Below are 24,834 nucleotides of genomic sequence, written 5' to 3'. Positions count from 1 at the left end.
TTTGAAATTGTAAAAAAATGCGCGAAGGACTAAAGCAATATAAGATTACGTTCAAGAAGCATGTATCACCCACACACAGTAAACTGGCCACCTATACTGCATCGGTTATACATAGCAACATTAAGTGGTTATTTATTTTAATATCAGTGGTGCGCCCTCTTAAGCATTTAACATATATTCTTCTACATGATTGCACTCTGTGCTATCGTATAAGAAAAGCGATACGCGTGAACCTTTATAACTAACACCTCAATGGCAGAAATACATCTGGGTTAAAAAGGGGATTACAATGGTTGCTGTTGCTTTTGCATTGGTTTACAGAAGATATACCGCAGGTCATGACATTGACCCATGTATCGATGATGCTGCAAGTTACCATGCAGATGTTTTGCAGGAAGTTCGACGATTTGTCTCCTCGAATATCGCTCACTGAACCCATTTCTGATAGCACGCAGATAGTTTCCATCAACTTTAGAAAGTGAGGCTGATTAGGGGAGCTGTGCATCGTAATGTGATAGTTAATTTGTGACCAACATGAAATTTTGTTAGTCTATCTCTGAAAAGGAGAACCACATTGGAAACTTCAATAGATGTAACTTCGCTTTTACTTTCAGCCTCTTAAGTTTTACCACTCCGTTTTCGTGATTCCTGCTTCATGGATGCTATAATTACACCGTGGTATATTTACTACCTTTGGAATTGTAATACGCAAATATACGGAATCATACCTCATACACAAGTTTAATTGCCTACACCCGTCGGGAATTAATTTGGCACGTGTCAACTTAGAATCTTTAAAAGCGGTAACTTAAGTCTGAAATTCGCATATCATTAACCAAGACACAAAACACATTATGCGACCAGCAAACCTTAATTCTTAACCTTACCTATTCCTCCATTTCAAAAATTTTTATGCCTGCCTCACACTAATAATTTCCTGCCTCTTAATAATTTAATATACTCTTTCATGTTTTCACGTTTATATCAACTGTACGACCCCCTTTTCTTATGTACACTCGCTCCCGCCCGCTTCTGCGCCCGTCACCCTCCTATTTGCTATTCCGGTTTCAGTTCCCCCCTCTCTTTTCTTTTTCTGTCTGTCTTTTTAATGGTTTTTGAAACACCCTCACCAACACATTTTGAAGTCCCACACGTCAGTATGCCTTTCTTTGGCGCCTCTGCCACAGAGGGTATCGCCATTTCTGTAGAGAGCCTTAACGACACCTACGTTGAGCTACTGGGGCTTACGTCCCTTGAAAGACCATGCCGCTGCCTTCCAGTTACCTAGCCTCCTTGTCGCCATCTTAACTGCTTCAAAATTACTCGACGCATTGCTGCTATGCTTCGCAAATTACTCTTTCAACTCAAGTTTTTTTTGGTCTTTTGTGTTGTTCACGCACTGACCGCCTGACCAGCTTTCTGATGACGCAAGAACATGCCGCCAATGACACCTCTCAGTGCTCCCTAACCTCTCGCTTCCCCAACGCCCTCCCATGCCCTCTTCTTTCTTTTTTTTCTTTGTCCTTTTATTATTTTTTTCCCTCTTGGTGTCCCCCCGGTTTTTTCCTTCTTTTCTTTCTTTTCTTTTCTCCCCGCCTTCCCTCTCTCCCGCTCTCGCCCCCTCGTCTTAGGAACGACAATAACAGACGTCAGGCGACAGCGCTCATTACTTCTGAAGTCTCTCCCTTTATAAGCAACCACCACCGACAAAACCCGCACGTGACGTCATTGCACTAACCCTTTAAAACCAACATGCTGAGGGTGACGAGGCCGCCTTTGACGAAGATAGGTCGTCCTATCGAAACGTTAACCAGCTTTTCTGAGGCACCTTATCCTTGTTTATACCCTTTATACCACAGTGTGCTATTCCATCTGTCAGCTCCTTTATTGATTAAGGTATCTGTGAGTTATTGTGAGTAATTAAAGAAATATAAATTATTCAAAATATGCTTTTTCTCGCAGCAGGGGACACGACAGAGCCGCATGGTGCTAGTAAGCATGTTTTCTTTCTTTCGCTTTTCTTTGTTGTTAATCATGTTGTTACGGCGTAGTAATGATGCTGCATTTCTGTAAGTGAGCTTGTGAGAGGATGTGTGCCGGCGGGAAAAGGAAAAAAAAAGAAAGGTTTTACGTGCCAAAACCTTCATCTCACTATGAGGCAAGTCGTAGTGGGGGGCACTGGGTTAACTTGAGCACCCGGGGTTCTTTACTCTGCACCTAAATATAAGTACCCGGCCATCTTTACTTTGCACCTAAGTACCCGGCCGTTTTGACGTTTCCCATACACCATAATACGGTTACCATAGCCGAGATGGAACCCGTGACCTTGAACTCCGCAACGCAACGTCATCGCCACTAAACTATCATGGCGGGTTCGATGGCTACCTCACGAGCTTATCATTTATTGCGAAAGCAATACTGCTCGAACTTTCGGCCCATTGGTGGGCGTGGCGCCTCCTTACGCAGCTGCGCGTCACGTGACCATGTGACGTCACGCCAGACCGAGAGACGGTGCCCCAGCTCGCGGCATCGATGGTGGAGGCGAAGCCTTGCGCGCCGCTGCTGCGCCGCTACCGAGAGAGGGCACTCGCTAGTGTGACGTCACGCTAGGAGGATAAATGGGGCTACAGCTCGACTCCTCGCAGTGGTCGGCGCGCTGCCTTGCGCTGTGTAGGATGACATGTAGCCATAAGTTTAACAAAGGGCAGCCATGTCTACACCACCAGCCGAACCAAGGCGCAGCCAAGGGTATTGCTTTCGCAATCTTTCAGGCTTAACCAAGCTAAGCCTTCAGCCAACTTTTTCGAAAGGATCAGCATCCGGGACATGGAGCCGGGTTAGACGTTACATGGGACCCACAGAGAGGCTCCAATGCGTCCAGGAGTAAAAAAAAAAAATATTTAGTCCATTTGCAATCAATATGGCGCGATTTCAGTTGTAAGTTTGATGTGAGCTCAATGAACGTGCTTATAAAGGTCGTTTGCACAATAGTACCAAATGTTCGGCATACCCATACAAGAACCGCTTTTTTGTGAGATGTAGCTATACGTCTCTTAAAAACATCCAGACGTGTAATTATGGTTTGTTAAGGTTTGGACAAGGTTGTGATTCCGGGAAAAAAGAAATGAACATCTCAAACAAAGAGCGCGCACGCAACAAAACGACAAAGCTCTAGACCACTCCTTTCCTGCGTCTTGTTTTTCAATCCGGACTCCTAAATTGTTCAAGTCCAAATTTTGGAGGTAGGCGTCTTAAATAAAAGTGACATGACGGCGTTAACTATAACACGCAAAAACGCCAAAGGAGAGGGTATTTTTCATTAGGTTGTCTCACTGCTTATGTCACCTCCTGGAGATTTCTTGAGGCAAAGTGTGTTGGCTCACTTGTAAAATTATCCGAAAGTCTTCCCAAATGAAGCTCATGCGTTAATAAGGCAGTTCCTTGATTGGTGCTATACTCCAGTTATTTGCTGTAGGTTGCCTCTTATAAGGTGCTACTGAGAATCATTCTTGCTGACATGGTATTAAAGCTCAGCTATTGCGTTTGTGTCTACATCGCAACGTGGATAGTTGCATTGGCAAAACAATGTCAACATGCGCAAATAACTATTGCAGTGCATAGTTGTCGTGGCTACAGGAGGGAAGGTTTTGACCAAAACGATACAATAAAAAAGCGCGATATGAACAAACACACCGCAAGAAATTAGCAAACATACAACACAAATGCTTTACTTACAGTTCTTACCCTTCTGACCATGGTACTGTTTATACCCCTTGTACATCAGCTTAATCGGGGCATGTTTATGCGCAGTACAATCAGTGCTTGCAGCAGCTATGCTGACGCACCATGAGAAGCAACCTTTTCAGTCCTAGGGGCATAAAGCTAATTAATAAATTAAACAATTAGTTAGTAAATGAATATTTATTTATTTATTTCAGAATGCTGCAGGCCAACAGTTATGGCCCATGCAGGAGGGGCTATACAAGGCATGAAAATGCAGTGTGACCTAAAAAAGAAAGAAAGAACGGCAGTTTAAGAGATTGCCGCTAATGATCAAACAGCGAATATGTATACACAAACACATACACATATTTATACATTTATACACATATACGCACATGTACAGAACTCATTCATTCAAACAAATGCTCTTCTAGAGCTTTAACAAAATTAGGGGACTGGAAAACGGCTCCCGGTAGACAATTCCAGTCGGAAACAGTCATCGGCAAAAAACTGTGTTTGAAGGTTTCAGTTCTTGCAAAAATTGGTTACAGTAAATGACTTCCTGTGTGGTGTGTTCGTCTAGACAATAGCTGTTTAAGTACTGTGGGATGGAAAATGTTTAGTTTATGTGCTAAAAGGTTACGCATGAACAACAAACGGGACATTCTCCTACGTACTTGAAGTAGTTGGATGTGATTTGTTTTCATTAATGTCGTAGGTGAATCAAGCCTTCTGCATTTGTTATAAATAAACCTAATCGCTTTCCTTTGCACCATCTGAAGCTGGTAAATGCTTTCTTTATGAACGGGTCCCATAAGACCGTCGTGTACTCTAATTTTGAGCTAATAAATGTTATGTGTGCAAGATGTTTAAACTTACATGGAGCACCTCTAAGGTTGCGCCTCAGAAAGCACAGCTTGGAAAATGATAAGGAACAAATGTCTGCAATAGACGCAGATCATGGTAAATCGTTTGTTATTGTAACCCCTAAGTATATATAATGTGTGACCTCCATAATAGAATTATTTAGAAGGCTGTAAGAGAAAGGAGGAACCTGCTTCTTGCGCGAAATTTGCAAGATGACAGTTTTATTCGGTTAAGTTGCATATTCCATTTAAGGCACCATTGATGAACCGCTAATAGCGAGTTTTGTAAGAGGTAATGATCATTACGTTCGTTTATGGTCTTAAAAGATACAGTCATCTTAAAAAGTCTGACAGAGACATCTTCCGAAATAGCAGCCGGCAAATCATTGATATAAATTGAAAAGAGCAGCGGGCCTAATACGCTTCCTTGGGGTGCACCTCACGTAATTGAATATATATTATTATTTATAAACAAGGTTAAGGTGCGTCAGAAAGGCGAGCCTTTCTGATGCACATTATTCAAGTTTATAACCTTTACAACACGCGTACGCGTGTGCTACCCCATCTGTCAGACCCCCATTTTTAGTTTGCTTTTCAGACCTAGGAAATTGGGACATTGCCTCTTCAGCCAACTGTCGAACTTCACCGAAACGCACTAGCCTAACACAATTGGCAGCATTTTCTGACGAAATTTCAATAACTTTCATTTAGCAATATCGGGAGGGTACGCTCTTCTAACAACATGCGCATTTACGGCACTTGGCCAAACTTTCTTGCTGCGGCAGAGCAGTGTTTTAGTACTAGCTAAAACAGATAACGTGGCAGAGAAATGACGATGTGTCGCAATTACGCATTGTAGCAGCAGAGAACAAACACTCAACGTTGCTAACTGAAACGTATAAAAAATATACCACTAACGTCTGAATATAACATATGAGAAACCTTTTCAAAGATTGTAGCAAGTTTGTCACCAAATTTGTTTATCAAAAATACATCAGATTTGTCCAGTCTAGATGCTCCAACGGATGCAGTTGATAGAATTGGGAAATTTGTTTTTGATGCTGCACTGTATATTCGTAAACTTCGCATTTCCATTTCTTTTCAGATTTACTTATTCCCGCCAATAGCATGGCAAGAAATGTCACGGCTTAAATCAACATTCTGTTTGCTGCAATCACTGTGACTTAACCTCCTCTCAAGTGCAACGATTCTCATACAAATCGATTGAGCAGTTTTCTCCTAAAAGCATTGTCGCGTTTTACACGTGTTTGTAGCAACGGCCCGTCACGTTATTGTCCCCGCTCCTTGGAAATTCAGTTTGCTTCGCCATGGGGGTCATTGCCCCTTGCTTCGGAAATACAGTTTATCGAACAATACTTGTTGTTGGGCTAGTTGGTTCATCTTCTACCCCTAATTAAAGACACAACCAAGGGCCGAAAGAAGCTTTAGGACCGGAAAGAGCGTCAGAGATGCTTTGTAGAAGGAACCGCAAAAGATGGGCCCACTATAGAAGAAATATAACATAAGAATATTTGTTTCTGGGATGGCTGGTTCATCTTATACCGCGAAGACGCAACCAAGGCAGGAAAGAAGCTTCAGGATAGGAAAACGCGTTTTTCCACCCTTGGTAGCGTCTTAACTTCGAGGTACAACAGTTTATCTTGCCGCGGTAGTCATGGCCCCTTGCTTGTCCGACTGGGGTGCCACTACAGCCACGCGGCAAATATGCTTTTACTTTTGAATAAGGCCAGTCGACTCTCCGTGCCTAAACGGTCAAAACGTGTTTTCCTTGCCTCCACCGAACCGGGCTCCCAAGTGGTGACCCAGGACATTTACGTTTTTTTTTTTCGAACACTAGCCATGGACGACGCTGCTCCTACTCCTGCTGACAGAGACGACACCACGATTACGTCTCCTGTCATTGCCGCAGAGCTTCAGCTTCCCAGCTTTTGATCCGAGAATCCCCGAGTTTGGTTTATGCAAGTAAAGGCTCGTTTTGAAGTCCGGTGCACCATTTAATAGACAGTAAAGTACCTGCACATCATCGCTTCGCTACTCTCCGACATCTCCGATTTATAGACGACTTGCTAGCGCGGCGTACGCCTTCAGCCACAGCATACGACGACCTGAAATGTACCGTCTCGCAGCACTTCCTGCCATCGCAACAAAGCAGGCTCCAACAGCTCCTCTTCGAGGAACTCGGCGACCAACGACAGGTCAGAACTGCTGAACCGGTTCCGCCATTTAACGTGTGAGCATTCCGCAAACGCGAGCAGGCTTCCAATTTTGCGCGAGCTGTTCTGCAACACCTCCCACAGTCCGCACGCATGGAACTGGCTGGTTCCGACGAGATGAGTCACGATCGGCTAGCTGCACTCGCTGACCGCATATGCGACTGCTCATCTGCGGCACAGCTAATTATCGCCGTTGCGAGGGTCTCAGAGCGAGGAGACCGACTTTCGCACCTGGAGGAAACAGTCGACCGCCTTACCAGTGCACTGGGGAAGCTAAGGACTGGCGGCAGCACTGGCGACCAATGCGGTGCAACCGTTTGCCTTCACAGTCTCCAAGCGTACCTAGAGACTGTGGTATCAGCAGCGAGGCAGTTGTGCTGGTGCCACCTTCGCTTTCGGGAACAAGCAAGTCGCTAGACCCAGCCTTGTTCGTGGACGGGAAACACACCGGCCAGTCGCTAACGGCGGCAGGCGACATCGCCCCTCGCGCAAGCCACCTATTCTTCGTAGTCGACTGCATCGCTGGCACCCGCCTCCTCGTGGACAATGGAGCCGAGTTCTCTATCGTTACCGCCACGGCCGCACATCGCCAGCGTGGAGAGTCCACACACATGCTCCGCGCAGTGAACAAAACTGCCATAGTGTCGTATGGACTGCAGTGTAAACGTTAGACATCGGACTGCGGTGCTTGTAGGGATCGGTGTTTATGATCGCTGACACCAGGTTTTCCATACTGGGAGCGGACTTCCTCAGCCATTTGAACATAGATGTGAGTGTTCGCGATCGGGGCTTAAAGGACAACGTCACATCCATCGATGTACTTGGCGTGCAGTCCAGCCTCACCTCACCTGGCATGCGTAGGCTCCAGCCGGTCTCAACGTACCAGAAGATACTTGCTGAGTGCTCGCAACTCACGAAGCCCCGAAACGATGCACTGCCCGTGAAAAGCAAGGTGACGCATATCACCACCACCGGCCCACCTGTCGCCTCGCGGCCACAAGGCTCGCTGGACGGAGGTTAGACGTCGCCCACTGTGAGTTAGAACACGTGCTTGAGCTCGGCGTCATTCTTACTTCCTCCAGCAATTGGTATTCCCCTCTCCATCTGGTTCCAAAGCAGGACAGTGGCGACTGGCGGTCTTTTTGTGATTAGCAATCTTTGAATGTCGTCGCTACTCCTGATCAATATCCTCTTCTCCACATACATGACTTCGGCGCTCGTCTCGCAGGAACCAAAATACTGAGCGAGGTCGATTTGATGAGCACGTACCACTAAATTGCTCTCGAACCCAGCGACACTCCAAAGACAGCAGTCACAACTCCATTTGGCCTGTTTGAGCTTGTCCCTATGCCGTACGGTTTGAAAAATGCCGCACAAAATTTTCAAAAGTTCATGGACGGGGTTAGCAGCAGACTTCTGTTAATTTTCGTCTACCTTGAACAGATTGTCGTTGCAAGTCGCACAGACGAGGCGCACAAAAAGCACCTTCGCCTTCTGTTTCAGCGACTGGTTGAGCACAGACTGGTCCTAAAGCCCCAGAGCATGCATTTTCGGCGTTGAAGCCCTGGATTTTCCTCCGCCATTCCATTTCACCCTAGGCATCAAGTGACTAGAAACACGGGTGCCGGCAATCGAAGACTTCCCCTTTCCAACATCTTTCAGGAAGTTGCGCGAGTTTCTGGGGCTCATGAATTTTCACAGGCGCTTCGTAACATCCTGTGCACAAGTTATTCAGCCACTTACCGACGTGCTGCACCGCCACTCCAAGAAAACACCTACCTTCAATTGGTGCCCGGAGCACGAACACTCCTTCCAGGAAGCCAAAACGCGGTTGGCGACTGCAGCGTTGCTGATTCATCGGTTGCCCGACATGCCGACTCGCTTGGTAGACGCGTCGACTACGTCATTGGATGCAGTTCTACTGCAGCGCGATCGCACAGACTGGAGGCCAGTGGGCTTCTTCGCAAAGCGTCTCACACCTACCGAAGCTGACTACAGCACCTTCGGGAGGGAGATGTTCGCCATTTATAGCACTGTCAAGCATTTCAGTTGTTTTCTTGAAGGCAGTAGCTTTTACATTCGACCGACCACAAGCCGTTAACCTTCATTTTCAAGAACAATTCCTCGCACTTAGAACGTGAGCTTTGGCATCTCTGCTTTATGTCCGAATTTTCTGCGGTCACCCGCCATACTTCTGGGACGGAAAATATGTAAGCTGACGCACTGTCGCGGATCGGCACTGTGCGTGCTGGCCCTGCGGATTTCCAAGCTCTAGCCTCCACCCAGCTAAACGAGCCCGAGCTACGTGAATTGCGGGAACATGGCTCGCCACTCCAGCTCGCGGAGGTGCCGCTTTCCTACACAACATTGGCCACGGGCGACACATCGCAGGCAGCTGCTCGTCCGTAGCTGCCCCGTCAATTACAGCGACCAATATTCGATTCGCTGCAGGTTGTCTAGCAAAATCGTCGATTCATCGCTAGTAGAGCAAGGAGCTGATCATCTTCGAGATAAGGCTGACACATAAGCGCGCTCTTTTCTGAGTACCGAGGTGGAGCGACAGTCTCAGGGTGTGCTCCCTTTTATTTTGTTTTCTTTAGTTGTGCGTCATGGCATGCGTCATGGCATACGTCATGGCGCGAATTTCATTTGTTTTAGGCACATACCCCGCGTGGTGGCAAAAAAAGGAAGCCAGACGAATGTCTGGCAGTTGTGGGTTTTAAATAGGTAAAGTCCGCGATAATGCTAGTACAGAATGCGTTACCGATGGTTGGGACCGAACGTCTGTTTCCGAACAGCAGCCTATTGCGCAAACCTGCCAGGCCACTATCGCACGCGTGCATCTCTAGTGCCATGCCAAACTCATTGTTTCAAACGCCTGGCGCCTGTGTCACGTGACATTTTCTCTCATTCTTCCCTCGTGGTAGCTAGCGTTTTCCGAACCGGTGTTAGTCTTCACTGCAGCATTGCCCGGTCAAAATCTTTAAAGTAGATGAAGTCCCCCTATATTTGTATGTCACTGAAGTATTGCCGGCGGCTTTTTAGCTATGCATTGTAAGTCGCGAGCTGGTCAACGATTGTTTCATATCTGCAAAATTGTTGCGCGAATCAACAATCTGCTTACAAGAGAGATTACTGAAACGCAAGCGACAGGAACAGTTGTCGGCGCTTGTGTAAGCATGCCTCCTATCAAAGAAAATAATGGGCTTTCTTGGGATCCCAGTACGGTTTACGTAAGTTTTGTAGTTTGTCAATTCTTTCTGGCTTCCTTGCCCTGCGCACTGACATGATCTGACCAAGGTGATAGGCATGCCGTATAACGTAGTCAGATGATCACAAGAATGGACTATTGCTAGTTGCGTATTTTTATTTGTGTACGCGCCCTTCTATTTCTTCCCAGCTTGCACTTTTTTATTCTTCGTTATGCAAAATTAACCCTCCCGTCCATACTGCCACACTTGTGCCAGAAAGGCACTTGCTAGAAGGCCACCCTGCAAAATTTTAATAATTTCTTCAAGTAGTATTTGATAAAAAGGCACAAAAGTGTGTGAGCAGGCTGGTAACGCAGTGCGTAATCAGCTACATGACTTTGTTTTTACAGAATAAAATGCCAGTTCACGTGTGATGAACCTTCGCTGCTGAAAATTTACATGGTGTGCACAGAAATGAAGTAGCATCCTCGTAGTGGCAGACCGAACTCGCTGCAATGGGGACTCAACACATTGACCACTACGCTCGCGACTACAGCGAAGTGCACATTGACACACGTACGCGGTTTATCTTTTTGCAGTGTGCGTCTTTTTACCGGCTGGTTAATTATCGCACCTCAACCTCATCGCTCGGGGTAAGACGTGTCTACATATGTCGGATATTTCTCTAATGTTGTCGTAAATTGGGGAGGATGGGGAACAAGCGATGACCAGGAGGCGCTACGGCAACTTGATTGTCCTACTCAATATACGCTGAAGCCGTCCGATCGCAACGGGAAGGCAACTGTATGACATCTCCAAGAAAGAGAGACATTATTAGAAAACTTAGAGCGTAAGAAGACGCTTGACGATGGAATGGAACACACACCGCATGCGTTCGGCCACAGCGCGCGTGGTGCGTGTTCCTTTTCATCGTCCAGTGCCTTCTCGTGCTTTAAGTTTCACTAATAATGCAATACCAACTAGCCCGCTTATCCCTCCTATTGCAATGATAGACGCGCCCCTATATGAGCACTTGATAACGCCCGCCGCATCTGGCCAAGCACTTTCCGTAGAGAGAGAGAATAAACATTTTTATTAGGTAAATGCAGCTAGGGAGAGGCGTCCTCATTCCAGAATGCCTTGAGCTCGGGCCGCGTCCTGGGCCCTCGCAATCAGCCGTTGCTGATCCTCGAGGTCGGAGCTGGCGAAGGCTCTCTCCCAAAGCTCGTTAGTGGGGTAAGGGTTCGGATGATTTAATGGTGCCGCTCTGCAACCCCCTACTATGTGCCTGAGGGACCCGGGCTGCGTATTTGGAAAATCCAGAAGGGACAACGCATGGCAACCGCAGCGCCACGCTATTGGCTGCCGCCTGCGGGGACGCGCCGTGGCGTCATGCCTAACAACGTACTCTCATCACCAGCGGTTTCGCGTAGCTTGTTGCGTGTCGTGGCCAACGTTTTGTCGTGGCTGGCACGCAGACGCGGCTACGTGAAACTGGCGTAACTGTGTGCTGGCGCGGTCGCGAGCCGAGGGCACGACCGGGCCGAGGGTGACGCGACTTTCCGTCCCATCCATCGAAGCGCCCTCTCCGCCCTGCCGATTGATAGGAATCGCGATCTACGCTGGTGCGACAATTTACGCTGCGAGGATCGCTGGGCGAAAACCATGCTGACAAGATCGGAACCTGTGAGATGGAGTCGTATTCCACCACTACTACTAATGATACGCAGCGCGATGCCCTCAAGAGGAAACAAAACGCCCTTGCGATTACTGTGCTGCTCACGTCCTGTTAATGCAATTCGGCATACATCGACACGGCGTGCAAGCACTGAATAGTGTTTTAACGTATGTGCGCTGGCACAAAACGTTATAAACAGTCCCGAAAGAGCCTATATTGCATTGGATGTTAAAGTTCACCCTAGATATCAATAAATGTTGCAGGTATGTGCCAATTTCTTCACCTAATTGCAGAGAACTCTCTCGGGCCGTTATTGCATTTTTATGGCTTCCTCCATGTCCCAATATGCTGAATTTCAAGTACATTGAAGTTGTTGCAGATGCGAAATGCCACTTTTATGATGTATTTGGTTCGCCTGTTAAATATAGTTTAAAAAGTTCTGTTCAAAAAGAAATTCCCATCTTTTTACAACTGGGATAAACAATGTTAGAGGTGGAAAGCTGTATAAGTGAAAACTAATACTTTAATTTACTAGCACTGCTTTAAGTGAATTTCTAAAGCACAGCAATTTTGCTTGCCTTTTTCTGTTTTATAAATTAAAATGTACATCTTTGAAAGGCAGCCTGACCCTCTTTAAATTCGAAATATTGGGCACAGACTGGGAACACTGCTTTCCAATACACTTGCTGAAACTGCCTTATCAGAACACCCTAGTACACAATGCAGATCCATTAAGAAGTGACAAGACAGTTTGACAATTTTAATCATTGAAAGACTTAGCGAAACCTTTTTTGGGTTGTTTTTCCTTGCTTTCAGACACTGCACATTGCCCTTTAAGGCATGTTTTCAGTGTTTCTTTTTTTATGGGGAAGGCGTGTTAACATCTTTTACACCATGTCAATTATGTTGTGCCGTAATGTGTTCTTGGATGGAGTCTTGCCCTTTCATTCAGTACAATATAATGTAGTTTATTGTGTCATAGGCCATTATACATTTGAGTATGAGTGTAGCATTTTGCTAAGTTTTGCCTCTGTCACCCAAGCTTGCAAGTTTGCTACCCACTGCTGGTGACGTGTGACACATGTGACTTTTGTTCAATAAAAGGAAGTCTATCACTTATCCTGTGCACGGGTTGTCTTCTTGAATTGCAATTTGTTGTCTATATTAGTTCTTTTGTTGCATCTCAGATTAGGAATGGCTATCATAGTTGACATCATTTAACCATATTGCACAAATGTAGATATGTACTTGCAATATGTGGCCACCATAAGTATAAATAGAAGTTAATAATTCAAGAATAGTGCCTTTGAATGGCGGGACAGCCATGAAATGTAGCTACAAGGTACCGGCGCTGTAAGTAGCACTGTTTGTGCAGAATATAGTTGAACTCAACTACTTTCAAACATCACTGTTTTTGTCTGCATTTGTATAGCTCCAATTCCTGTGAACAACACAAATCTGGTGGAAGAGTGGCTTGCACCTGCAGTTGGACCCAATGAATAGCCAAATCTCTGCACGTTTTCATGTTATTAGCATATTATTAGAGGCGGTCATTCTTGTAGTAGCCTGTTTGCCCAGTGTAGAAGCCACTACGGGTGTCAGGATGTTGTACACATCTTCGGCTTTGCAGGGGACACAGCATCTGGCACATAGTTTGTCACAGGCCATGTCTTTGGGGCAAGTTGGGTCTACTCACTTGCAAAGGGAGAACCAAGCTTGTTGGATAAGAATTAAATCGCCTGTACACTCAGTGACCTTCATTTTGTGTGACATATATGGTTATTGCTACCCTTGCTTTATGCACTTCTTGTCCGACAGCAGTCTTGCTTTTGAAACACTCAGGACAGCTTTCAGCAAGCTGGACAGGAATAGCACTGAAAAACCAGCAGATGTTAATTGTCGCACTTGTCATGTGAAACTTCATACAGTATGATGAGGGCGGAAATTAATGAGGGTGTTCCACAAGGCCTTGTAGCGCATGTCATGAGTTTGGAGCAACGTGATGTATAGCACTTTTCTGATCGCATACTATAGGTTCAGCAGGTGTGGCCATGGTTTAAGTGCAGTGCAAGGTCAAGAAAACAGATATCTATGAGCAGCACCCTGGTAAAGGAGACGCTGAGAAAACTAATGGGAAGCCTGTTGTACATCTAATTGACCAAGTTGCTGAATTATGGGGTTTTACGTGCCAAAACCACTTTCTGTTTATGAGGCACGCCGTAATGGAGGACTCCGGAAATTTCCACCACCTGGGGTTCTTTAACGTGCACCTAAATCTAAGTACACGGGTGTTTTCGCATTTCGCCCCCATCGAAATGCGGCCACCGTGGCTGGGATTCGATCCCGTGACCTCGTGCTCAGCAGCCCAACACCATGCCACTGAGCAACCACGGCGGGTGACCAAGTTGCTGGCTTCATCAGGCAAAGGGTGATAAAGAGAAGGAAGTCATCAACACATCAGAATGTTTTTGCATATAGACACTGCTAAGGTTCTCAGGCACGCCAACAAGTCTTAGTGCGTAGGCTATGCATGACCAACTACATATGCCTTCTGTTTGGACAAAGAACTGCTCATTGTAACTGGATGAAGATGGAGTGGACAGAAATAAATGGCAGCTCCATTAATCTGGTTTCACTGGCATCAACACTGATTTGTAAGTGCGCATCGCCATACTCCACAATGCCTTCTTGGGTGACATCAACAAGGACCAGCTTGAGGCAAAGGGTAATAGACATCTTTACAAGCTAAAAATGCATGCATGCATGGAGAGCACTTTGTGTACAAAAAGTAGGCACTTCCACAGGAACTGGAAAAGGAACATATTATTGACAGTGGGCAAAGACAAGCTTCTCTGCTACTATACACCCAGCATTGTTGCCATGTAACGACATCTGAAACAATCCCTCTCAAAGAGGAAATCATCTTTGTGTATCCATAAAGAGGGTAGCAGGCAAAGCCCCTTCAACAATGATGCCAGCTTCAAAAGGCCCACTTGCACATCCTGAATGCTTCCTTCTTAGACTTTGCTGGGTGCAAGCACTCTACTGTCCAAATGTTGTCATTGAGAGCACTGTTCGTTTGGTTGCAATACAGTTCTGAAGTGATTGCAACAAATTTCCCTTCCTAGTTGGTCTGGAGGCCTACGGTGCTCATGAAGCAACACCATGAGATAAGCAAGGTGACAGGATGCCTCCAAGCCCTTGTTTGTTTATCACACTGTTTTGTTAGTAACAACCATGAGATCTGAGACCAACAAGCTCACGTTCGGCACTCTAATGGTTATTGTGGAGGATCCATAATAAAAAGCACAAAACAGAAAACTCAACAGAAAGGATAAGGCAACATTTAACACTTAGTATTGCTGCAGCCCACCCCCTTTTAGTCTGGTCATGCTACATTTTTTTCTATAGATAGGCATGAACTTATCCTGTGCGCAGCTTACTGCAGAGAGCATAGGTGATGTTCCCAATCGGTGTCCGATGTTTATATAGACTATGTGCTGGCTCAAAGAGGCTCGAAACACTGCAATGGAAGCTTCTAGTAGAAAAGGTACCTCGAAGAAAAAAAAAACTGTGCTACAACCACCTTGGCAACATCTTGTCCTCTTAATAAAGATTGTGCTTCCGTATCAACTTCAGCCCTCCAGTTTAGAGTAAGTACCAGTGCACTTATGAACAACGAATCAGTTCTCAAAGAGCACGTGCAGTCCAGCCAGAAGCATAGGCATGAATCCGCATTGTGCTCCTGCATTGAAGGTGAATAATGCATTACAATATGGCGAATGTGCCTTAGTAAGCTTCCTGGCAATATGAATTTGTAATGTACAAAGAATTGTCAATAAAGCTTACCAAGAGCACAGATGCACTTGCAAATTATATCACAATTGAAAATAATGAGTAAACCTATGTGCCCTTTCCACTCTTATTATGCTTTACTGCACGATGCTACACCCCTGTATTGCGGTGTAGCAAGCTACGAAAGAAACGTTGCATAATTGAGCTTTTTAAGATTACCTTTTTCGCAATACTCCTATGTACTGCGGTGAAGCATACTAAAGGGGAAAGGGGCCACTGTCACTGGACATAAAAAGAGTTCTTTAATTATACACTCGCGCAACCGCCGCCTCTCAGGTCGCCTGAGTGGACATACTATGCTGGGTGATAGCGGTCCCCTCCCACTTTTAGTATCCTTCAGCGCGCAACTAAAATGTACTGCGGCGAAGAAGCAGTACATTTGTACTCCATGGGTGAATAAACAAATGGTTTTTACAACAGTACAGAAATAAACGCGCACCATGCATCAGTCTACCACATGGAAGAGGGTCGCAACAAAAGGTAGCTGATTCACACAGGCTGTGTAGCCCGCTTATCAGTCGTAAAGGCTATTATGGGAAATTCAAAATTTCAGACACACAGAAATATGTTTATATGTTTACGTTTATGTTTAAGACTGCCAGAACTTCCACAATAGGAAGTAATTTACAACACACAAATGCAAACAACACAGACATATGCCTTGTTTTCAACTCGGTCATCATGCAAATGACACATAGCACGGAAAAACGCGAACATGCTGTGTGTTAGCATCGTAAACTTCATACTAGGCAAGGAGCACACCACAATCCCGCGACAGCCGCTAATGAGACCAAAACGGGAGCACATATCTGTGAACGTGCAAATGGAGACCCCTAAGCCACTCTGCTCCTCCACCACCCCCCGCTGCACGGCTGCACCACTCGTTTCAAGCACAGCACACTTAATTGTGTACACAATCAGCGCTGAACAGTGCATGGGCGATCGACGCAGTCGCATTTACATGACTTGTAGCGAGCAGCACATCCCTCAATGTCCGTTAAGCAAAGTCGGACACGGCGACGCCACATCGCGGTTCGCAGAACTTCGCTGCCGAGGCGCTAGAAGCACGGGTCACAACGCAGATTCTGTACTGCCAGAGCTCACCGCGGCGAAAGTCGCACTGCCGCACCACCACTACTCGCGGCTTTCCGCCAAGTAACACAGAACCTACCACCAACACACAAGCAACGCAAGCACGATCACATAAGCAACGTCGAACAACGCACGGTCCGCGCGAGCCGGAGAACGAACATGCCGAGAACGAACACGCCACAGCGTCGCTCGGCGCCACCATCATGCCTTCTCAAAAACCGTAAACAATGCTGTCCCTAGGCACCAGTATCAGGTCACGTGAGGGATTTTTGTACGGAGAGCACCGGGAACGAGAGTTATCGCTTGGCGCCGTTGCTAGGAGTGACATCACGGCGTCCCGCAGGCTCGTAAGCCAATAGCGTGGTGCTGCGGTTGCCATGCGTTGTACCTTCTGGATATTCCAAATACGCACCCGGGCTCTGCGCAGAAGCGGCATTGCGGAGAGAATTTTGTAGGGTCTATGAGGTGATTTCTGGTTGGGTGGGGGAATGTATTAACCTGTAGAGCTCGGAGGAATTGCTCCTGCTCTCTAGGTAGGGACTTGTGGGGGGGGTGCATATGTTCTGCGGGTTAGCTTGTAGTGTTGTGTGATGTCTTGGTAAGAGAATAGAAATCGGCCTTTTGAGGACCGCTCGCTAGGCGGTGCGTTCAGGCGCTGCTGTTGCCATGTGGAATTTCAGCGCCCTTTCCCTATAGCGAAAGAATCTGTTCGAATCAGATTGTGAGCGAGGCGCGAATGCTGGTGGACGTTCTTGACCCTACGCGAGCGCCAGCGATTGTCCTGCAATGTAGGATGGGTCGTGCATAAGTATACACACTTGACCCACAGTTCCGATATCGACGACCGACGATTGTGCTCGCCGTTTTTGTAGAGACTTGGTTAGCACTAGTATATTTGGGCACAAAGAAGTTCAATTATGGCTTAAAGTCCTGCCACAGTTGTGGTCTTGTGCTATATTTCGACATCGCTTCGATATTGCAATATACTTGAAATTATGCATGCAGAACAAAGATGGAAAGCTAGGCCAGATGGTAGCGCACAATAATGGCAATAGTCACACAACAGAAAGTACAAGAACGACAAACGAGCAGAATATAGCCATGTAGATAATAACAGATCAGTTCTTATGGTTTGTTTTGCAGGTACCACCATGACAAGCATGTCTGTAAGCAAGTATCTTATATATTTGTGATATTTACTCTGCAGCGCGAGACTATCGCCTATTGTTGCTTTAAACAGCGGATTTGTCAAAATGCATCTTACACATGCTTCCACATTCCATTATTGCTTTGGGACGTGCTACAAAGAACTTTGGAGAGAAACTTTGGATGCATGCACCGTCGTACATGAGATTGATGCCCACGAAGGTGGCATTGTTTTTGACGATTTAACGCAAAGCTTTCTTAGTAAACCATCCCGGACTTCCTCACCGTGGCTGCTGGGCACTCTTGATGTCTTTCCCAATAGCTAATATCTAAACCAAGGCATTGATTTGCATCTCGCAGTACAGGAGCCTGATGATCTATCCACTGGGACACAATTGCACATATGTATAATTCAGTCATGTCAACGTCAACGTGCTTTTGAGATGATCGCCACCTTTCGTATTGCGTTAAATTGGTGCGCAAAAGCAAATACACACTTGCAAGCTTTCGTTGTGCCAGCAGCGCAGGAACGAGATGCGCACACTTATAGCACTTTATTAATCGCTTGACGAAAGCTTTGTTTCACATAGGCCCCAAAATGTGCGTTGCATCTGCATGCCGTTTTTCCATTTTTGAAATACGCCGTTTAAGAAGACGGGCAATTGGGCTGAAATGCTGAGCCCGCTGCTTCTTCGAGATCGGTTCAGGGTCATCAGTGTTCGCTTTAAGAACGCGTATTACCAAACGGAGTTTAAACCGGACCGGTATCCTGTTTTGATCGGTCGCGCGTCGCTGCCACCCTGTTAGGTGCGAAGGTGTTCGTACTTTTTCGGTGTTTCAAGCAGTGCACATCGTGCTTGCTGTGTCGTGTTCCGACCATCGATGCATGGCAGTACGTCATCAAACGGAAAGAAACCAGCATAAAAGGTTTCTTACTGGTTTCTTACTGGTTCCTTTCTTGTTAGCTGACTTTCCACCATGCAGTGATGTACAAACTCGTTCAACAAGCCATTCTTATTGGGCAACCATAGATGTGTGAATTACTCGCCAGTTCAAGTGCAGTTGTAGCATACTACTCCTTACGATACGCATCATTCTACAAAAGGAGGTTTAATCGTCCACAAGCGAGAGCTGAAGCTTCCAAAATGCGAAACACGTGGGGTCAGGGTAGGGTGAAATGTGTCGTTGGCTAAATTTTATAACGCTCACTTGGTTATGCGAACTGAAGATTCGTTATTTTTTTTTCGGTCTGCACATGCCTATACCGCAGAAGAATTGATGTGCTGAAAATCCCTAAATCGAAATTGAATCCCGTGCGAATTTTTCAACTATGTAACTCAGTAAAATATTATGATATCGCAACTCTGTGTAATGGAGCTGATAAAACATTTGAAGAGGACAATGCCGACGTCTTAGAGATTGCTCTGAAATGTACCAGTTATTTGTGAGTATGACTTCGGCAGAAAGCTAATATAACATTGTGAGGATTTTACTTGAATGGTAAATCCATATATAAAATTTGTCCCCTTTAGATGCTCTCACAAATGCAGTTGACAGAACTGTGATATCCGTTCTTGGCACATGGTTACAAAGTTGCAAAATATATGCTCCGATTTTCTTACACTTATAATTTTCCAGGCACTTCTGTAAGAGCTTCCGGGTTGTAAATCAAGATTGTGCTACCTAGAGTCAATAGCATATAATGGTCTCTCGCAGATGCAAGAAATTTTATTTGAATCGATTTAATGGTTATGTGTGTACAACTGGAACATCTGCTGGAACATCTGTGACTCTCTGGAACATCTTTGGAACATCTGTGACTGCTGTCGAATGGCTTGTCATTGCGTGACATTTCACCAGCTGCTTCAGCTATTCTTTCTTCTTTAACTTTTCTCACTGATCACAAAGACCTTTACATCACTGGCGTGACATTGTAATGTCCTCGCGTGTAAATACAACGGTTGAAGGTTTTCACTGAACCATCTCATTTTTCTCTTTTCCTATCTGTAAGCAGTTTTTCTAAGAACTAATTGAACTAAGAAACCACTTAGCAGCAGGTCGCCGGTTTGATGACCGGCCTCAATGGCCATATTGTGACGCGGACGGTATGCAAAGTATTCGCATGCCTAAATTTGGAAAGAACTTAGGCCCTCCAGGATGAAAAATTAAGCAGTCATGAACAATCCGCAGTGATCTGTTGCATAGACCTAACGTTATCTCTTGAAGTTGAGCTTATCCTTATTGACGAATGAGCTGGTACAAAGAGCGGGATACAGCAAGAAAAGAGGTAATATCATGCTACTGCTTTATCTTTTGATTCGCAGAACTTCTATTGCCTGAAGACGCCAAGTGAGGCACAGTTGAAGGAGTAGCACATTTAATAAAGTTTCGGCTCCCCTACGGCAACTTCGTTCTCAATAAAATATGCGAAGCAAGCAATGCGTTGGTGACTTCACACTTCCGAGAATGTTAACTCACTGATTGCGTCATACAATAAAGTGTACTCAAGTAGTCGGTGTATGTTTCTCTTTCTTCACTGTGTACATGGTTTCGTAGGGAGCCTGAACGCTATTAGACATGCTACTCCGTTTATAAGAGCCTCACTTCGCGTCCCTGAACAACATGCATTTTCGGGGCCAGATGGCTTTGACGTCAGTTTAAAAAAAAAAACCCGCCGTGGTTGCTCAGTGGCTATGGTGTTGGGCTGCTGAGCACGAGGTCGCGGGATCGAATCCCGGCCACGGCGGCCGCATTTCGATGGGGGCGAAATGCGAAAACACCCGTGTGCTTAGATTTAGGTGCACGTTAAAGAACCCCAGGTGGTCAAAATTTCCGGAGTCCTCCACTACGGCGTGCCTCATAATCAGAAAGTGGTTTTGGCACGTAAACCCCCCCCCCCAAAAAAAAAAGTTTAAAAAAAGTAAAACAACAGATAAGTTTCCGTGCTGTTTGTGGCAATATACGATGGTCTGAATATGAAGCATGCCGTACTTGGTGATTCCGCATCGATTTCGACCTTCTGGGGTTCTGTAACGTGCCCCTATAGCTATATAAGAAGGCGTTTTTTTTCCTTCACCCTCATCGAAAGTAGCCGCCATGGCTGGGATCGAAGCCATGACCTCGAGTCTAGCAGAGCAACGACATAGCCACAGGTATATCTTGTTTCTTTTTTTGTATTGAATGCAATACAGTGGTGGGCAGTCTTAGTGTTAGTTCGATTTCTGTTTAGCATTCTTTTAACAAACAGTGATTAGATTACCAATAAAGACGGAGGTACCTATGTCACTAATTGCAACGAGACCATGGGGTAATAATAAAACACGACTGAAAAAAAAATGAGACAGACAGCGACGTACAGAAAATATTAGCCAAAAATTTTAAGAACAACCATTAAGGCGTAATGTGCATTGTAACGAAAGAACAAGACTTGGCAATTCAAATGAAATACTTTAGTTACATGGACTAAATGCTAATAATCCATATACAGATATCGAACACGAAACCACATAGCCAGGAATGTAAGCTTAGTAATGCGGGCAATTATGTTTTGGCTCGTATTTAGATATCTGAAAGGATGAGGAGTGTTTCAGTAAATATGCTAAACTATTCCTTAGTTGTACAGCCACGAGTGAAGATGTTGATTTTGCCTAATAATAGTGAACTTTAGGCAATATAGGAAACTCGTGAAAACCTAGTCACAAACTCATAAAGCCAACAGAGAATGAGAATTAAAGCATAGAGACAATTAGTTTATTCATTGGAGGTGTAGAAATCATACATGAATGAAATTAGATGAAGAACGAACTGGCCGTAGGTGGGATACGAACCCACGTCTTCTCATCGCTCATGCGATGCCCTTACCAGTCGAACTACCGCTGTACTGTATTTCCGTTGTCTTCTTTAATTATTCATGTACGTGTACTAGAGCTGAACCACGGTGTATTAGCCAGCAGCCCTGTACTTTCACTGTTGCCATTGTCTGTTGGCTTTATGTGTTTGGGGCTTGCGGGAACTAGGCCCCTCTTTTCCCTTTCTTCTCTTTCAATGCAAAGCTAGCGTGACTTTTAATATTGAAAAACTGGAATTATGAAGTGGTGTTGTTTAGTGAATACCGTATGTCAGACTTTGAATTTCGTCACACCATTGCATCGTTCATCAGGTATCGGATGCGGAGGGGCTCAGCACTTCCATGACGACCGGAGGCAGTCGATCCAGCTTGAGCAGTGCTGACATGGCCGGAGGCCGACACAGTTCTCGCGACACCCGCTACCTGACCCCTGCGGTACCGATTCTCATGAGGGTCATCGAGGAGCAGGTAGTCGCCCAGAGGTGCGCAAGGGTGCGTTACAGCAGAGCTGCGGTCGCGTTAAGCTCCGAAAAGAGAACGCTAGCCCCTTGACGCAGAGAGAACTGAGAGGCGCCTTCCACACCGAATTCCAAATGCGTCGGTCAAAGAGCTCGCACTTCCTTGGAAGGTTTACACGATGTAATAAGGTGAAAGAAAGGCTTCATAAACCAAATTTCGGCAGGAAAGCTTCTTTTCTTTTGTCATGACGGCGGGTTCCAAATAAACATTTTCCGATTCTGTAGGGTGTGGGAATATTTGAAACTTCGAAATAACGGATTGACTACTGTAGAATTGAATTTTGTCTTCAAATCTCAAAAATCATAATCAAATCACTGTCAATCATACTCAACAATGCGAATATCTTGTTCTGTTTTTTTTTAATTTGCTTTCGAGTACTTTAAATCGTCAACCCAGTGTGATTAAGGGCAAATTTGGAGAAGTACGACAAATTTCAACCTTGTGGCCGTAGAGGATTTAAAACACGAGACATGGCGCTGTGCAGCAAGCTACGTCCAGGGAGCCAAACTTTACCGGCTGGACAGCGATAATTCACTCCGCAAATAGCCTTGTCTACGCGAACAAGCTATTTACCGTATATATTTGTGTAGTGGTCGTAGGTTTTTTTTCTCCAAAATTTGGGGGGAAGATAGGGGATGCGGTCATTACACGGAGACGTGAAATTACTTTCGTCAATATTTTCGGTGGTACTTGCCTTTATTTAAGTACAGTACTCGCTTGTACTGGCTCTGGCTATTCTTGGCTATTCCCGTAGAGGGTCAGCTGCCGGTTGCAATAAATGGTGACGCCCTATAAACAAGCAACGGAAGCATCTACTAATCTTGGAGGATGTGCTTTTGCTACCAGAAGGCGCCAGAAAGGCAGCACAGCTGCCTTGTTCTGCCACCGATTAAAAAAAAAAAAGAGGTTTCGGAACTCTTGCACCACACAATAGGTAACCTTGCCAAAAAAACTAGAAAAAATGAATGGTGCGCTAATGCACGGGTAATTTTTAAATAGACTTCTGGGGGATTTTTTCACCAAGCTCGGGCTGCGGATTTTAGATGGATGCGGCCATTAAACGAGTATATACGGCATCTGTTACCGCGTGCTACATTTGCGGTTTAATGAATCGGGCTTCATAAATGCGATGCGGTGTTTTATGTTCGGTGTTAAAACGGCTGTTCATAATTTGAAAACTATCTAACAGTATTCGATATCTGATTGCATCCGATTCACTCCTGGCACTCTTCGGTTCGTATTCAATTGAACCTTAAATATAAATATTCGCACGGCGCTAGTGTTTGGGTCATGGAGAACGTCATAACATGATTAGGAAGATTCGGTTTCGCTCATAATGGTGTGGTGATAGTAAAGGAGAGGCAAATTCAGAGGAAGATGCAGGCTTGAATTGATTAGCCGTCATCGAAAAAGAAATTCTGATGGAGCCAGCGACATTTCCCGTTTGGCCACCGTTAAACATTGCATAGATTTGAGTACACAGCGTAGAAAAAGAGCCTGTGTGGGCGATGCAGCTCCGATGGAGTTTCCGCTTTGAATCTCCGCTCTGAATCTCTTCTGAAGTGTTACAGAAATCAAATAAAAAGGAGAGGCTGAAATTTTCCATAAAAATGTGTTTTTTACTTGAGTACAACTTTGGGAATACCATGTAGTCGGATACCTCAGTGATATTGCTGTAAGGTGCATTATTGCCACGCTAAATATAATAAATATGCAAAAACATGCATTGTCTGGTCTGATAATATCATCGATGTTAGCTGCCTGACATGGCTGGTGAAATTAACTTTAGACGTAAGAGTACTGGAAGTGAACCGTCTGTAGCGGCCGCGAAAGTGTAATTTGTGCCATTGGGCCGCTTTTCGTCACTGAGTAATCGCACAATAAAACAACTCGAATTTCGGCAAGGAAGTATATTCTAATAGCACAGTTATATCTCCCCGTCCAAACCACTGGGTCGACACATTTGCAAACGATTAGCATTGGGATTCTAGAGAAAAAAATAGATTTTACTTAGCAAGGAAGCATTTCTGAAAGCCGTACTGCATGGCGGTTATGCCTATAATTTACGGTTTATGGCTTCAAATGGATTGAGCTGCACCCATTCAAGGGGCTCGCACGCTTTCAGAGCCACCGATTTTAAAGCATAATCAATGTATTCTACCGTAATGAACAAAATGCCTTTTGATGGAGAAGTATCGCGCAAATACCTTTGCATGAAATAGGAGAAATTCTATGGGTTCCCATAGTTCGAAGTTCACACTGTATAGATGATGGACTGTTCACGATCCCGTACGGACACTGATATTGTGGAGCAAGCCTTGGGTTAAGGCCTAAAGAGTGGAATGGCAGCCGAAGCCTGACGTGACAATCAACGGCAAAGGACGATGCAGGCTCACCGTGGTCGCGAGGAAATTTTTGGATGCCTTGGGCATCGGACGTGAATGAGCGAGCTAGCATACGGCGCTCTTCATCATTCCTAGCAACTTCGGAAAGAGGGGTGAATTCTGAGGCGCCCGGATGATACAGAAGTACGGTGTCAAGGGCAAAGGATAATTCACGTTCATAGAAAAGAAAAAGATTGTTATAATCCTCTAATGGTTCGTACCCCCTCAAGCAATGGCTCACACCCACGTAAGGTAGAGGATACAAGCGCTCAGCAAAGTTGAGCGAGGAGGCATACATT

The 24,834-nt window shown here is 45.4% G+C and overlaps 1 protein-coding gene across 8 annotated transcripts in view; it reads left to right on the top strand.

Annotated features, from left to right (window-relative positions):
• Window positions 1-24,834, top strand: part of LOC135898887 (uncharacterized) — a 129,436-nt gene that overhangs the window by 86,357 nt on the left and 18,245 nt on the right. For 2 of the 8 annotated variants that reach the window (XM_065428094.2, XM_065428084.2), the window contains 3 exons: window positions 1,963-1,992; window positions 17,783-17,805; window positions 21,945-22,114. In XM_065428094.2, coding sequence (XP_065284166.1) covers window positions 1,963-1,992; window positions 17,783-17,805; window positions 21,945-22,114 — 223 coding nt within the window. Of the gene's footprint in view, window positions 1-1,962; window positions 1,993-10,613; window positions 10,668-17,782; window positions 17,810-21,944; window positions 22,115-24,834 lie in introns of all 8 variants that reach the window. The other 6 variants (XM_065428111.2, XM_070528002.1, XM_065428101.2 and 3 more) reach the window with 6 other exon arrangements.

Source organism: Dermacentor albipictus, chromosome 10 (genome assembly GCF_038994185.2).
Source record: "Dermacentor albipictus isolate Rhodes 1998 colony chromosome 10, USDA_Dalb.pri_finalv2, whole genome shotgun sequence".
NCBI lineage: Eukaryota > Metazoa > Arthropoda > Arachnida > Ixodida > Ixodidae > Dermacentor > Dermacentor albipictus.
This window is presented reverse-complemented; position numbering and strand designations above follow the sequence as displayed.